Below are 18,010 nucleotides of genomic sequence, written 5' to 3'. Positions count from 1 at the left end.
AGCACCCTGAAGATATAGTCCAATTTGTACGTAATTCAGTAAGTCTCCATGTCCATACCATCGATGAGTGTGTAAATGAATAAAATGCTCAGGATTGCAGTTATCATTAAGGTCCGCAACTCATTATTATTATTATTATTATTATTATTATTATTATTATTATTATTATTATTATTATTATTATTATTCACAATTACTAGACTACTGTACTTGTACGGTTTTCGAAGATACTAAGGTGCCGGAATGTTGTCCCGTGGGAGTTATTTTACCTGCTAGTAATTCCACCGACACGAGACTGATGTATGTGAGCACCTTCAAATACGATCGGGCTGAACCTGGACCGAACCCACCAACTTGACCTCAGACGGCCAGTGCTCTACCGACTGGCCTACTCAGCCCGACACAGGAGAAATTAAAATCAATGCCTGGTTCAGCTCAGGGCAAGTCGTTCATGCAACGTTATCCTTTAAAGAGGTGATTATCCGTTTTCATATATAGCTGTTAGAAGTACATACTTTTGTTGACCATTCAGCCAAGAGACGGGCCTTCTAACGCTAAGTTTGAAACATGATAATTGGCTGATTAACTGAGATACGCCGGGCTGGGTAGCTCAGACGGTTGAGGCGCTGGTCTTCTGACCTCAGCTTGGTAGGTTCGATCCTGGCTCAGTCCTGTGGTATTTGAAGGTGCTCAAATACATCAGCCTCGCGTCAGTAGATTTACTGGCACGTAAAAGAACTTCTGTGGGGCTAAATTCTGGTACCTCGGCATCTCCGGAAACCGTACAAATTGTTAGTGGGACGTAAAGCAAAATAGCACTGTTATTAACTGAAACACATCAAGAAAAATTGAACAAATCCTGTAGTACAAAGCTTTTGCCTGCAAAAACACTGCATTCTCTCTCTCTCTCTCTCTCTCTCTCTCTCTCTCTCTCTCTCTCTCTCTCTCTCTCTCCCTCTCTCTCTGAGGGAGGAAGGCAGTGAACGTAAACTCACGAACTACAGACACAAGTAACGAGGTCTGCGTAATTGTATCCTTCCTAAAGATAATTATTAGTGATGTTCTGTTTTTAATTACCTAACTTTGGAGCAGAGGCGTTTATAATTTCCTATTTTATTTCATTCTGTTTACAGAACAATGATCTGAAATTCGATATTTAAAGTTAAGTTAATTACACTGGCTACCAATCCCGTATTTACTAACTCTTTCCTTCCAGCTAGTAGCAACAAAAATTAATAAACTCTTCGAGAAATAACTACCCTCCTAATAATAGGCCTACACCCAGTGGGCTTGCAATTTGTCAGATGTAATATTTTTTAATTATTAATCTGGTTGAAATTTCAGGTGACCACAAGACTGCAGAATATTATAGCAATTTTATAAATTAATAATCTACACGTGTTATGAAAAGAATTGAAAAGTCAAAGAGAAAGATTTGTTATATGCAACCCATTGAGTGCATTGTCGTGAAGGTGAATGTATGAGGGTAATCCGAAAAATAAGGTCTCCTGTTTTATTATGAATAGAAAGACCCGTTTATTTATATAATATTTTCATCATTTTATATTTTAAACATGTATCAATTTTCCTACATAGTCACCATTTCGGTCGATGCATTTTTCCAGACACCGTGACAGTGTTTGTATGTCTATGTCATAGGCTAGCGGCTCGGGTTCCTTAGCTGAGCCTGGCATTGTTTCCAATTATTATTTATTTATCGTATGACCTTTAGTGCCATTAGTGTGCGAGGACATGTCCTACTCGCCTCGTACAGCCCTTATTAGGACAGACCCTCCAACGAGAGTAGGTGGCATCTGTCATGTATGGAAACTACGAGTTTTTAGTGGAGGATAGTGTTGAGTGAGCCGCAGGAATGTTGGGGAGAGCACAAACACCCAGTCCCAAATCCATGGGAAATGACCATTTAAGGTTAAAATTTCCAACCCGGCCGGGAATCGAACCCAGGGCCCTCTGAACAGAAGGCGACTACACTGGCCAAAGAGCCGAACATAGTTTCCAATTACTTGTGCTAGACTTCTCACTTTCATCTTTCCTATCAGACCTCACTTTATCAACTCCTATTCCTTTACCGGCCCCGGTGGTATTAGCTCTGGAAAGCCTAGGGAGTATTTAACGTTCACGCCCTTTGTGGCCCTTCCTGTCTTTTGCTGATACATTCCTTTTTCGATGGATCCATTTTCCCTCGGATTAGTGTTAACACATTAAGTGCCACGGCGGACACCGGTGACTATCATTGGATTTCCTGCTAGGCCACGGCGGAAGTGGTGTCCGCTTGCAGAGGGTAACAATAAAGTTTCGGCCCACAGAGCAAAATTAAGTCCGCCTCTATGGTGTAGTGGTTAGTGTGATTAGCTGCCAGCCTTGGAGGCCCGAGTTCGATTCCCGGCTCATTTGAAAAGTGGAACGATGGCCGGAACGGGGTCCACTCAGTCTCGGGAGGTCAACTGAGTAGAGGGGGTTCGATTCCCAACTCAGCCATCCTCGAAGTGGATTTCCGTGGTTTCCCACTTCTCCTCTAGACAAATGCTGGGATGGTACCTAACTTAAGGCCACGGCCACTTCTTTCTCTCTTCCTAGTATATCCCTTGCAACATTCCCATCCCTCCTACAAGGCCCCTGTTCAGCATAGCAGGTGAGGCCACCTGGGCGAGGAACTTGTCCCCTTCCCAATTGTGTCCCTGACCCTAAGTCTCACGCTCCAGGACACTGCTCTTGAGGCGATAGAGGTGGGATCCCTCGCTGAGTCCGAGAGATAAATCAACCCTGGAGGCTAAACGGATTAAGAAAGAAAGAAAGAAAGAAAGAAAGAAAGAAAGAAAGAAAGAAGAGCATTTTAAAAAATGTTGGCGCCCAACGTTTTAACAATAGAGGATTGTCGCACGGTTGTACTTATACCCCTACTACACAATCCCATATTTTCTGCTAGCTCTCTGGCCTCATTTAGTTCCACATCAATCAACATGAAATCATTTAAAACTGAGTCCAACCATCGTGGCCTTGATCTCCCCTCAAATCCTTTCTTCCTTGTTAGTGCAGTCCATTATTACCACAGGTAACCTATCCTCCTCCATTTGCCTCACAAGACTCCACTAATGAAGTCAGTTTCATTCACTGTATTCATTTATAACTTGCCCTTTACCTCCTCAATCCAAACCCCCTGAGGGTGGGGGCGATAGTATACATCTATGCCATCCTCTTCCTGTCGTAAGAGGCGACTAAAAGTGGCCCCAGGGGCTCTCAACCGCGAAGCGTGGGTTGACGACAACGGGGCGCTTAGCTGATTCGTGATATTACTACCACTTACTTGTACCAGGCTCCTCTCTTTCATCTATCGTATATGACCTACCTTGGTCAACTCTTGTCCTTTCCCGACCCCGATGGTATTACGTAGGGAGGCATAGGGACTTTCACGCCCTTCGTGGCCCTTGCCTTCTTTGATCGATACCTCAATTTTTTGAAGTGTCGGACCCCTTCCATTTCGTCCTCTACTTCCTCTTAAAACAGTAATCACCACCACTACTTCTCATTCCAAGAAATTTCCTGCCATTGTTCACACTTGTTTGTACCAGCGATCATTCTCGCTACGTTCATGTCCCTTACTTCCAGATCATGAGTAATATATCATGAGACCAGCCATCCTTTTACAACAACAATAATAATAATTGTTACGGTGTTACCCGTGGACCAGCAGAGGTGAAAGAAGGTGCCGGGATGAATGGGTCTAACTACAAAGTTAATTTAAAATTTTAACAAAGGTTATGTTTTCAAGAAACAACAAAATTTTAACAACAATCAATCAATCAATCACTACTGATCTGCATTTAGGGCAGTCGCCCAGGTGGCAGATTCCCTATCTGTTGTTTTCCTAGCCTTTTCTTAAATTATTGCAAAGAAATTGGAAATTTATTGAACATCTCCCTTGGTAAGTTATTCCAATCCCTAACTCCCCTTCCTATAAACGAATATTTGCCCCAATTTGTCCTCTTGAATTCCAACTTTATCTTCATATTTTGATCTTTCCTACTTTTAAAGACACCATCCAAACTTATTCGTCTACTGATGTCCTCCCATGCCATCTTTCCACTGACAGCTTGGAACATACCACTTAATCGAGCAGCTCGTCTCCTTTCTCCCAAGTCTTCCCAGCCCAAACTTTGCAACATTTTTGTAACACTACTCTTTTGTCGGAAATCGCCCGAACAACTTTTCACTTAGTGAAATAACAATGACATAGCAATTTAGAAACAAGACCTAGAAAGATCCAAGACTTTAGAATTTTAACACTCTTGGGCTACAATCCCCTAGCTTTACAATTTTGAGCTCCCAGCTCAACTTTACAAAAGCACAAATTTGTTCAAAGGGCAGAAATCCCCTAATACATGGAGCAGTTGCTCCCAATTTACAATATCAAGCCTCCCTGAGGCATTTTTACAATACTTGAAAAGAGCTGACGTGCTCTCAGTGTCCCCAGCCTACTCAAGGCAACACAATGTGAAAATCTAATAACCACTGGCCTTACAAGGCACTATTTACAAATAGCAATCTTATTACACAGAGGTATCTAGTACCCAACCTACGGGGCCTTAGTGAAAAAGAACAGGTTCAATACCCCCTGCAGGTGGGGGACGCACATGTAGAATACACTCGCGGTATCCCCTGCCTGTCGTAAGAGGCGACTACAAGGGGCGACCAAGGGATGATTGAATTAATAATAATAATCGTATGGCCTCAGCTACCGTTTGCAGACATTTCGAATTGACGCCATCTGGCTGTCTGCTCGTCAATTTCGACGTTCCGGTTTACTCTGTCTGCCATCTAGCGGACCTAGAGTAAACCGGATCTCTCTTGGGCGTCTATGGCTGAGACTTAATTAATTTTGTCGGGTAAATACCAAATGTATCACCAGAGATCTTTTACATGCCGACATCGTACGACATGGAGTGTCGACTGGACTTTTTTCCGCCCTTCAAAAATCCGACTACCTCTGCCGGGTTTGAACCCGCTATCTTGGGATCCGGAGGCCGACACTCTACCACGGATCCACAGAGGCAGCTGATGATTGAATTAGAACCACGAAACTACTCTTGATTCGTACCATCATGCGGGGAACACCATGGGTTGCATGTACTTGCGAGTATTATCACTAACTTGGTACGAAATAGGTTTGTGATTAGTTGCAGTAAAAAGCCTGGCCTGGTGGATTCCAGTACCCGTGCGTTGTACCCATGTGGGCAACACCGCGGGTCTGGGCGTAGCCTGTGAGTTGTACCACTATAGGAGCGACACCGTTGGTCTGCGTTGCCTGTGATTAGTACTCACTATGTGAGGAACACCACGGGGCCCTTGGGACCGGCACCCGTGACTAGTACACCTAGGTGAGGAAACTCATCGGTTTGCGTTGGCTGTAAGTGGCACCATTGTGTGCGAAACACCACAGGTCTGCGTTACCTATACGAAGTACAATACTTGTGAGTAGTACCATCTTGTGTGGACCACCGTGAGTCTTCGCTACTTTTGATTAGTACCTCAAAATGACAAATACCATGGTTCTACTTTACTCGCGACATGTACAATTCTGTGGGGTCTTAGTCGTGGATTTTGCACCCCTATTGACATCAAGCATCATTGTGCTTTATAAGTGGTCCCTTGGTCAGCAATACTATTATTACCGAGCTCGATAGCTGCAGTCGCTTAAGTGCGGCCAGTATCCAGTAATCGGGAGATAGTGGGTTCGAGCCCCACTGTCGGCAACCCTGAAGATGGTTTTCCGTGGTTTCCCATTTTCACACCAGGCAAATGCCGGGGCTGTACCTTCATTAAGGCCACGGCCGCTTCCTTCACCTTCCTAGGCCTCTCCTATCCCATCGTCGCCAAAAGACCTATCTGTGTCGATGCGACGTAAAACAAATAGCAAAAAAAATACTATTATTCACGATCTTTTTTTGTGTCTGATCCACTGTTTTTATTTGTTCTTTTGTTTGTTTGTTGTTTTTTTTTTGTAGGGTTCATGCCCATCCATTCATTCTTCATGACATTTTTTATTTCATTTTGGTCAGTGGATGAATCTGAATTTTTGTTATTTCATTTCGTACCATTAGGGGCCGATGACCTCGATGTTAGGCCCCTTTAAACAACATCATCATCATCATCAACAGGTTCAATAAACAGCCCGAGTACAACTGGAATGGAGTCGGAGATTGAGCTCCACAAAAAATATAAAGACCTATAGGGCACTTGGCCAACGAAACAGGGACTAATCCCAATCTACTGAGGTAGCGCGAATGGAGATAACTTTAATACATTGCAGAGACAAATGTGGTACCTCAAACCAAGATGAAGGGGCGCAAGATTTAAATGCGCAGCGTTGGGGTGTACCTCCCGGTACAATAATAATAATAACGATTTACGTCACACTACTTACTTTTTACCGAGCTATTTGGCTGTACAGTTAGGATCCCGCAGTTTTGAGCTTGCATTCGGGAGATGGTGGGTTCGAATCACACAGTCAGCACTCCTGAGGATGGGATTTCTTTTCGTAGTTTCCCATTTTAAACCAGGCAAATGTTGGGGCTATAACTTATTTAAGGATATGGCCACTACCTTCCCAAATCTATCCCTTTCCCATTCCTCCGTAGACAAAAACCTTCGAAGTGTTAGTGCGATTCTAAACCACTATCAAAAAATTATTGTACGGTTGTCAGAGATGGCGAGTTGTTGGAACTTTGTCCTGCAGGAGTTCTTTCATGTGCCGATAAATCCACTGACGTGAGGCTGGCATATCTGAGCACGTACAAATACTTTAATATGATAATACCGGACAGCTTGTGGTTTTCAGCGAGAAAGTCGATGGTGCTGCTACCTACATGGCTTGGTGTGACCAACTCTTCAATAAACCGGGCGAGTTGGCCGTGCGCGTAGAGGCGCGCGGCTGTGAGCTTGCATCCGGGAGATAGTAGGTTCGAATCCCACTATCGGCAGCCCTGAAGATGGTTTTCCGTGGTTTCCCATTTTCACACCAGGCAAATGCTGGGGCTGTACCTTAATTAAGGCAACGGCCGCTTCCTTCCAACTCCTAGGCCTTTCCTATCCCATCGTCGCCATAAGACCTTTCTGTGTCGGTGCGACGTAAAGCCCCTAGCAAAAAAAAAAAAACTCTTCAATAACATATTGCCATGCGTATGATTTTTGGCGCATTGGCATGTTGTTGAGTGTTTGTCACTAAATAATCTTACATTGCAGTTATATTCCAAGAAAAGTGTTATACGCTGAACAAATTAACGAACAAGATAATGGGAAATGATAAGGACACCAAGTATTAAAAAAGTAATGACCTAGCATCTATGCTGAGGTTACATTCTATGCCCCTTATTATAAATCAATCAAATACTCTACTGAAAGCTTGCATCCGGGAGATAGTGGGTTCGAATCCTATTGTCGGCAGCCCTGAGGATGATTTTTCGTGGTTTCCCATTTTTACACCAGGCAAATGCTGCTGCTGTACCTTAATTAAGGCTACGGCTGCTTTCTTCCAACTCCCAGGCCTTTCCTAAGCCCATCGTCGCCGTAAGACCTATCTGTGTTGGTGCGACGTAAAGCCACTGGCAAAAAAAAAAAACTCTACTGAAATGTTAGTGGGACGTAACACCAATAACATTTCCAAATATGGAACTCTAGAACACCCAAACTTGAGGATCCACATTATTAAATAGTACCATAAATTTCACAACTGATAACTTGTGGGCCTGTAGAGTAATGGTTATCGCAGTAGTCTTGAAACTAAAAATTGAAGGCTATGAGTTTCGAATACAGTCGGCTCTTTTTACAATAAGGAAATAATAATAATAATAATAATAATAATAATAATAATAATAATTTTATTTACGTTCCACTAACTACTTTTACGGTTTTGGGATACGCCGACGTGCCGGAATACCGTCCCGCAGGAATTCCTGTACGTTGCAGTAAATCTACCTGCACGAGACTGACGTATTTGAGCACCTTCAAATACCAGGGGACTGAGCTAGGATCAAACCTACCAAATTCGGATCAGAAAGCCAGTGCCTCAACCGTCTGAGCCACTCAGCCCGGCGTAGGAAAATTATTTCAGTGTATTATTCGCATAGGCTTGAGCACCAGTCCAAATAATTTAATACGCATATAAGGTAATTCTTCATGCATAAATATGTGAAAGAGACTTTAGGAAACTCTGAACACTTCTTCCATGTCAGGAACATCGTAGTTCACTCACGTAACCCTAATATGTAATATATATATATAAACACAGATGATATATGTCTAGGTCAAGCAGCAGGGAAGCCTTTCTGGACAATAATAAGGAATCGTAGGAAGGGAGGGAAAAAGGAAATGAACAGTGTTTTGGGTAATTCAGGTGAACTCATAATAGATCCCAGGGAATCACTTGAGAGGTGGAGGGAATCTTCTCAACGTAAAAGGAAATCATCCTGGTGGTGTTGCGAACAGCCAAACTCATGGGGAGGAGGAAATTGATGTTGATGAAATTACGCTTGAGGAAGTGTAAAGGATGGTAAATAAACTCCACTGTCATAAAGCAGCAGGAATAGATGAAATTAGACCTGAAATGGTGAATTATAGTGGAAAGGCAGGGATGAAATGGCTACATAGAGAAGTAAGATTCGCATGGAGTGTTGGTAAGGTACCTTCAGATTGGACAAAAGCAGTAATTGCACCTATCTATAAGCAAGGGAACAGGAAGGATTGCAACAACTATCGAGGTATCTCATTGATTAGTATACCAGGCAAGGTATTCACTGGCTTCTTGGAAGGGAGGGTGCGATCAATCATTGAGAGGAAGTTGGATGAAAACCAGTGTGGTTTCAGACCACAGAGAGGCTGTCAGGATCAGATTTTCAGTATGCGCCAGATAATTGAAAAATGCTACGAGAGGAATAGACAGGTGAGTTTATGTTTCGTAGACCTAGAGAAAGCATATGACAGGGTACCGGAGGAAATGATTTTCACCATACGGGGGAACTTTGGAATTAAGTATAGATTATTTAAATCAATCAAAGGCATTTATGTTGACAATTGGGCTGCAGTGAGAAATGATGGTAAAATTAGTTCTTGGTTCAGGGTACTTACAGCGGTTATACAAGGCTGTAATTTTTCACCTTTGCTGTTCGTAGTTTACATGGATCTTCTGCTGAAAGGTATAAAGTGGCAGGGAGGGATTCAGTTAGGAGGAAATGTAGTAAGCAGTGTGGCCTATGCTGACGACTCGGTCTTATTGGCGGATTGTGCCGAAAGCCTGCAGTCTAATATCTTGGAACTTGAAAATAGGTGCAATGAGTACGGTATGAAAATTAACCTTTCAAAGACTAAATTGATGTCAGTAGGTAATAAATTCAACGAAATTGAATGTCAGATTGGTGATACAAAGATGGAACAGGTAGAAAATTTCAAGTATTTCGGTTGTGTGTTCTCCCAGGATGGTAATATAGTAAGTGAGATTGAATCAAGGTGTAGTAAAGCTAATGCAGTGAGCTCGCAGTTGCGATCAACAGTATTCTGTACAAAGGAAGTCAGCTCCCGGACGAAACTATCTTTACATCGGTCTGTTTTCAGACCAACTTTGCTTTACGGGAGCGAAAGCTGGGTGGACTCAGGATATCTTATTCATAAGTTAGACGTAACGGACATGAAAGTAGCGAGAGTGATTGCTGGTACAAACAGGTGGGAACAATGGCAGAGGGTTACTCGGATTGAGGAGATAAAAGCTAAGTTAGGAATGAACTCGATGGATGAAGCTGTACGCATAAACCGGGTTCGGTGGTAGGGTCATGTGAGGCGAATGGAGGAAGATAGATTAATGGACTCTGCTATGGTGGGTAAGAGAAGTAGAGGGAGTCCAAGACGACGGTGGTTAGACTCGGTTACTAACGATTTAAAGAAAAGATGTATAGAACTAAATGAGGCCACAGCACTAGTTGCAAAAAGAGGATTGTGGCGACGTTTAGTAAATTCACAGAGGCTTGCAGACTGAACGCTGAAAGGCATAACGATCTATAATGATAATGTATGTACCGGTATGTTTCTCCGTCTTCAGAGGTAAAACAGAACATTCAAAGTACGGCAAAAGCGAGATAGCAGCGTGTGGTGAGTTCCTCTGTAGAGTTCGGGAAGATCAGCCGGGTGCCGAAGAAGTAGAAGAAGAAGAAGAAGAAGAAGAAGAAGAAGAAGAAGAAGAAGAAGAAGAAGAAGAAGAAGAAGAAGAAATAATGGACCGAAACTCTAGTTCCTTAATTACACCTTCTCTTTCCCGAAACCTTAATAAATCATGGATGTTGTTAAGTATTTGCCCTCTCTGGTGCTTTGGCTGAATGGTCAGCGCTTCGTGACCCTTCTCTTTCTTTTGGTAGTACCTTCATTCTTCGGAGTTTTGGTCCTCTTCCATTTCCCTTCTGAGAGGATGGTTGGTCAGTTATACTTCCTCTTAAAACAATAATCACCACCACGGTATGGTCAGCGCACCGGCTTTCGGTTCAGAGGGCCCTGGTACGACTACCGGCTGAGTCGGAGATTTTAATCACGTATGTTAATTCGTGTAGATCGGGGGCTACGAGTTTGTGTTCATATTCATACGTATATATATATATATATATATATATATATATATATATATATATATATATATATCCCTCCACATAGGGTTGGTGTTAGGAAAGGCATCCGGACGAAAAACTCGGCTAAGTCTTCACAAAGTGCTGCCTCAGATAACTGGGAAAAGTCTAGAAAGAAGAGAAGAGAGTAGTAGTTAAATATTCCTCTCACAGGCTGGGTGTATCCTCAAACAAATTCTGCTTTTAATTCTTAAGACATAGCATAAGGCACGGCTAACATAATTCTCGTTTGGAGGTGTATGAAGCAGGCATTTCATATTTTAAATGTTAATTCTTAATTGTTATGATTGGAGCCTCCGTGGCTCAGGCGGCAGCGCGTCGGCCTCTCACCGCTGGATGCTGTGGTTCAAATCCCGGTCATTCCATGTGAGATTTGTGCTGGACAAAGCGGAGGCGGGACAGGTTTTTCTCCGGGTACTCCGGTTTTCCCTGCCATCTTTCATTCCAGCAACACTCTCCATTATCATTTCATAGCATTTATCATTCATTATAAATCACCTTGGGATTGGCGACCCCATTGTAATAACAGCCTATATATGTTTCATTCATTACATCCCTGACCCGGTCAATGAGTGGAAAACAGGTTGTAGGTTTTCATTTTCAATTGTTATGATTGTTCAATTATTTTAACAAAAATATTTCCAATCAGTGTAGATGGATTCCTCTCACCTGTAGCATAGACAAGTATGCAGTTTCTGGGCTTGTCACACCTGCACGCTAGATGTCACCACCGTCGCTGTTCGCGCTCCGCTCAATGCTGTTGAGATAAAGCTGCCCGGTATTGGTTTATTAAAGTATTTGGCACATACAAACCGTCCAGACTTAGTTGCGCTCCTAAGTGTGAGCTAGCGCTCGAGGGGCGCAAGTCTCAGCCACTACTAGTCTAAGTTGTACGGAATGGCCCTTTCATACGTCGACTAGAACAACACAGCAGGCCATGAATTATCCGTAAGGGAAGTCATGATTGTAATTTGGAACTTCTACTATGTACTACTCATCACAACGAAATTTAAAAGTCAAGCATTTGAAGTTATTAAAAATAATGTTTTTTATGTTGCATGAAAATGCTTTGCAAAGCACAGTTTTTATTATTTTTGGGTTATAATTTGACAAACTTGTCAAAAATACTTATACAGAATGGTCGGCAGCAACGTGAACCGAGTATATGAGCGTTAGAGAGTTGGCAATACTGATAAGTAATTTGAAAAAATTACGTCAATTTCTCGCGCCGTTGTAATTTTATCGGCTGCTGAAATTAGCCAATCAGATCGCTTCGCGGGCGAATTCAAAAGGGGTGTTGCTAAATTTGCACGTGGCTTGGTCGGGCTTGAGAGCCATGCTGAGAAATAATCACCAAACACTAACATACCATGAGTTTCAGCCAGTGCCACGGTAAGGTGCTTGCTACGGGCCGAGGCTATCAGCAGGGATGACGTTGTTCAACTCCCTCCCCTGGAAAAGTTTATTTCTTCTATTGGCGGTCATAAGCCACGTACAGATCTAGCAGCACCGCCTCGCAAAGCCCATCTGAAGTCGCCCGCGAAGCGATCTGACAGGCTAACTTCAGCAACTAAAAAATTGAAAACGGAGCGATATATTGACGTAAATTCTTTAAATTACGTATCAGTATGACCAACACTATAACGTACATATACCTGGTTCATATTGTTTCTGACCGCCATGTATACTTAATAATAAATCTGGGTTTGCAGTCAGGTAAAAACTACTGAAGATAAAAGTTATTTAATTGTTCATCATTCATACAATAAGCAAAACTGGTGATAATATTTTAAGCTAGGAAAATGCCATTGAAAGTTTTAAGAAACATACTTGCATTATAACGACTCTGAACCGTAAGTTACTCCCTCAGACTTCTGCACAACCTAGGCCTTCTACAAGGTAAATATATTCCAGCGGGATTATTCAAATCGTAGTAAGAAAGAACTTTCAAGCAAATATTGTCTGACAACGTGAGAGAAGGCGGCATATGCTTGCTCCATATACGCCGTACCACTACCCTATAAATCCGGCGTTTAGAACTTTAAAAATTGTTTTAGGACAAGGGTGATAACGGAATTTGAAAGAGAATGATTTGGGGGATTATTAAGGTTAAAACTGATTTCTTTTCATTTTTTCAAAAACCGCAACATTACAGAAATTACAGACCTTGGTCAGGATGAGCTCACATACTTGAGAGCTTAGGATACAATCTCACTCATCAAAGAGCCAATAGTTGTTAATTGATCTCTTTAAAACTATTTCTAGTGTAGCAGTATGGAAGTATTGTAAAGTAAATGCTAAAAAATCTGTTGATCAGTGCTTCCTAAGAAATACGTATTTAAACCTAATGAACGAGAGATCTTGAGACAACTTCTCTTAAGCCATAATTGTATGCCTTCCAGTTTAGTAATATTTGCTTTGTTGCAGGCTGTTCCTCCAGTCTCCAGCTAATCCAGATTTGCTGTACATCATCTGCTTCTGTCACACGCAGCTTACTGTTACCCTTCTGCTAGGACTTATCTTCGGGAGCAAGGTAAGTGTATAAGCTACTACATAACAGCTTTATTTTGAACAATGACATTAAATGTGCCTTAAGTATCTTTAATGTGATTTATATTAACAAATAGCGTATTGTCTTTAGAATCTGATTTAAACCCATGTTTATAATGAAAGAATAAAGATTTAACCAAAAGGTATTTGAAGAGTAAGATTTCGGTGGAAATAGGATGTATCCTCACGCTTCTCTGTTGTAGCGTCATCTTATGCCTTACATTTAAATCTCAAGCTGCTTTACAGTCAGCAGAACTTCGTCTTCCGAGGTGTAAGGATGGAACATCAGTGTTGGTTCATCATCATGTGTAATAGATCATTTAAAAGAGATCATAGACGAAATCGCATCAATATTTTGAAATATTTTCTTGATATTTTTATTGTTGTTATTTTTTTAAATATACCAGTATTTTTTGCTATAGTTTGTGTTGCAATAGCATGTACAGGATTTATCTTCTGTTAGGGTATTCAAATGTAAGACATACTTGCAGATTATTTTCCATTGTAATACTTCCAATTCATACATTAATTTGATATTCAGTTATAACAATAAAATATTGTTTGTATTAGATGAGCTCATTTGTACACTTGCATATACAACTGGTTCGAGTAGTGAATACCATGAAATAAACCTCAAAAGTAATTTTTCAATCTCCTGAAAAATTGTTGATTGCATCCTTATTGCGGGGAGGTTTTCAATTTCCCTTTAGTCTTTCATATACCGCGTTGTTCATTATTTACATAGATAATTTAGTGTAAGGTTGTGAAATTGCAGGAAAGGACTCAGGTGTTAAAATGTAGTAAGCAATTTGGTCCATGTCTGTGACTTAGTCTTTATGGCAGACTGTGCTGCAAGACTGCAATCTTGAGTTTGAGAAGAAGTGCAGCGAATATGATATGAAAATAAGCATTTTCAGGTCAATCAATCAATATGTCATCATTAATATGCATTTAGGGCTGCCGGCCCGGTGGCAAATCCCGTATCAACTGTTGACCTAGTCTCTTTTTTTTTTCTTAAATGATTTCAAAGAGCTTGAAAATCTATCGAACATTTCCTTTGATAAATTATTCCATTCCCTAATGGCTAAATGGTTAGCGTGCTGGCCTTTGGTCACAAGGGTCCCGGGTTCGATTCCCGGTAGGTCGGGAAATTTAACCTTAATTGGTTAATTTCGCTGGCACGGGGGCTGGGTGTATGTGTCGTCTTCATCATCATTTCATCCTCATCACGACGCGCAGGTCGCCTACGGGTGTCAAATCAAAAGCCCTGCATCTGGCGAGCCGAACATGTCATCGGACACTCCCGGCACTAAAAGCCATACGCCATTTCATTTCATTTTTTCCATTCCCTAATTCTTCTTCCTATAAATGAATATTTGCACTAATTTATCCTCTTGGATTCCCACTTTATCTTCACTTATTTGATATTTTCTACCTTTAATAGCTCCACTCAGTCCGACTCATTGGCTGAATGGTCAGCGTTGAGACCTTCGGTTCAGAGAATCCCGGGTTCCATTTCCGGATGGGCCGGGAATTATAATCACGTCTGATTAATTAATTCTTCTGGCTCGGGGACTGGGTTTTTCTGTATGATGTCCCAACACTCTCCTTTTTATATTCAGACAACACACCACGCAACCAACCACTACAGAAACACGCAATAGTGATTATATCCTTCTATATATGGTTGGATCGGGAAGGGCATCCGGCCGTAAAACAGGGCTAAATCCACATAATTTTTTCGACACAGTTCGTACTCGTGACGCCACAGATGAGGGAAAAGCGGTAGTAGTGTTGTCAATAGCACTACTAGTAGAAGAAGAAAACTCCACTCAAGCTTATTCTTCTATCAATGTCATTCCATATCATCTCTCCGCTAACATACTCCATAGCAGAGCTGCTTATCTACTTACTCCCAAGTCTTCCCACCCCAAAGTTTGCAACATATATATATATATATTTTTTTTTTACAATCGGATTTACGTCAAACCGACACAGACGGGTCTTATGGCGACGAAGGGACAGGGAAGTCCTAGGAATGGGAAGGAAGTGGCCGTGGCCTTAAGTAACGTTACAGCCTCAACATTTGCCTGGTGTGAAAATGGAAACCACGGGAAACCATCTTCAGGGCTGCCAACAGTGGGGTTCGAATCCGCTATCTCCCGGATGCAAGCTCAAAGCCGCACGCCCCTAACCGCACGGCCAACTCGCCCGGTGCAATATTTTAGTAACACTATTCTTTTGTCAGAAATCACGAAATAAATATATATATATATATATATATATTTTTTTTTTTTTTTTTTTTTTACAAGTTGCCTTGCGTCGCATCGACACAAATAGATCTTATGGCGACTATAGGATAAGAAAAGGCTAGGAGTGGGAAGGAAGCGGCCGTGGACTTAAATGAGGTACAGTGCCAGCATTTACCTGCACCAGTACTGTTATTAGCTGGCTTAAATGATAGTAAGGAAGAAGTCAAAGCCTGTATAATAATACAAAAATTATTATTATTATTATTAGTATTAGTATTGTTACCGCGGTTTAGTGGATCGGCAGAGGTGAAAGAAGGTGCCGGGGTGAATGGGTCTAACTACCAAAATCAATTTAAAACTGTAACAAGGTTATATTTTTCTCTTTTTTTTTAACAACAAGAAACAATGCAATAGGTACAAGTAGCAAAAATTAACTCTAGGAAAGATAAGATAGGTGGTATAAACAGAACTTGGGCTTCAAGCCCTCCCTTTACATTTTCTGAGCTCTCAGCTCACAAACACATATTTACCAAAGGGCAGAAAACCCCTAATACCTGGAGCACTTGCTCCCAACTTTTAACTTCAAGCCTCCCAGAGGCACTTTACACACTGGAAAAGAGCTAACACGCTCTCAGTTTTTCACGCCTATTCAAGGCAATATCAGACTTTGCCATAGGTTGCCATCAAGGCACGACTTACAGCAATGATACGGGGGTATTTTGTACCCAATCTACTGGGCCTTAGCAGAAAAAGAACAGGTTAAGTAAATGGCACGGAATACCAAAAAGAATGGAGGCGTATACTTGCACTCCGATGAAACAGGGGCTATTCCCAAACTATGGAGGTGACACGTATAAGGAAAAAATTTAAAACATTTAGGAAAAGAAGAAAATCAGTTACCAAAACGTAGTCACCTCAAACCCATATGAAGGGGAGCTCGAGAGGGTAAGTCACTCTCTATCCCCGAATTACAGTTACCAATTTACTTAAGTTTTTACATAAACTGGTAGAAATTTACATATTTGTAAAGATGGGTTACATGGTAAAGGTTTCGGACCTTTCCCTCCGGTTAAATTGCTGAGCTAGCAAGAAATAAAGATATTAAGCGGCCATTACCTTACTGAAGAACTGCTGCCTGATGGAAGAGGCGCTTCCCGACTCCTGCTACACGTCCAAACACTAGGTTAGTTGTTGATGAAGTGGCCGAGAGGGAAGAAAATCAGCAGTTTTTATACCCTCGGGGGAGGTTCGAGACCTTTTATGAATAATTAAGACACACCCACAGGCTTTTATTGGGTAGCTTGAAGTTACACATCAAAATCGAAGAAGAAAGACACGATTGGTCAAAAATTAATTACAGAAATTCTGGATTGGCTAAGTTCAAAACTGGCGGAAAGAAAGATTAATATTGCCAACCCACAAATGAAAGAACGAAATTTAGTAAGGACAAAAACTTATGAGTACAAAAATTTCTTCAAGAAAGTTCCTTCACTTCGCACCAGGGTGCATGATCACAGATTTAGGCAGTGACATCTATGAGAGAATGTCCAAACTTCTTAATAAATAGTAAACAAAACCCGTCGAAATTCACACAGTGACATCTTCAGAGGAAAGGTTTAAGTAGATCCAGTTTTAAGTTCACAGATTCTCCTGTAGAGGAGTACTTTAAGGTGGAAAATTCGAATATGCGGCGTAGAGATGTACCACCCGGTACAGTTATTATTATTATTATTATTATTATTATTATTATTATTATTATTATTATTATTATTATTAATATTACCGAGCGGATTGATCGCACCTGATAAACCGCTCTGGCTATGGAGCCAAGCTCTGCATTATTGAAACGAGTGGGTTCGAACACCACCGTAGGCTGTCCTGATAAAGGTCTTCAGTGCTTTGCCATTTTCACTTCCAGAAAAATCCTGGGACAGTTCCTATTCATTGGCCACAGCCGATTCCTTTCATATCGTCGGCCAAATTCATTCAGCATAATGCATTTCATCTTCATTAGCTCCTCAAGTGAGATTGGTATCAGGAACGGCATCTGGCTGTAAAAACTTGCCATATAATTTCTTCTCACCTCATCCCCAACCCGGTAGCAGGAAACGAAGTCAATATGTAGAAGATTATTATTATTATTATTATTATTATTATTATTATTATTATTATTATTATTATCGTATGGCCTCGGATACCGTGAGCAGGAAGATTGATTTGAAGCCACTTAGGCTGCCTGCTTGTCAGTTTCGTCGTTCTGGTGTATTCAGTCAGGAACAGGTACTCTATTGGATGACATATTGCTGAGTTAGAAAGCCTCCGTGGCTCAGGTGGCAGCACCGGCCGTGGTTCAAATCCCGGTCACTCCATGTGAAATTTGTGCTGGACAAAGCGGGGGCGGGAGAGGTTTCTCTCCGGGAACCGCGCTTTTCCCTGTCATCATTCATTCCAGCAACACCCTCCAATATAATTTCATTTCATCTGTCAGCCATTAAACATTGCCCCAGAGATGTGGGACAGGCTTAGGCA

The 18,010-nt window shown here is 41.6% G+C and overlaps 1 protein-coding gene across 1 annotated transcript in view; it reads left to right on the top strand.

Annotated features, from left to right (window-relative positions):
- The window catches only part of LOC136872503 (probable G-protein coupled receptor CG31760), a 991,355-nt gene that overhangs the window by 920,110 nt on the left and 53,235 nt on the right, over window positions 1-18,010 (top strand). The window contains exon 10 of the mRNA XM_067146311.2: window positions 13,107-13,212. Coding sequence (XP_067002412.2) covers window positions 13,107-13,212 — 106 coding nt within the window. The remainder of the gene's footprint in view (window positions 1-13,106; window positions 13,213-18,010) is intronic.

The sequence above is a fragment of the Anabrus simplex genome, chromosome 4 (assembly GCF_040414725.1).
Source record: "Anabrus simplex isolate iqAnaSimp1 chromosome 4, ASM4041472v1, whole genome shotgun sequence".
Taxonomy (NCBI): domain Eukaryota; kingdom Metazoa; phylum Arthropoda; class Insecta; order Orthoptera; family Tettigoniidae; genus Anabrus; species Anabrus simplex.
The sequence above is the reverse complement of the archived record's forward strand: the minus strand, read 5'-3'. Positions and strand labels throughout refer to the sequence as shown.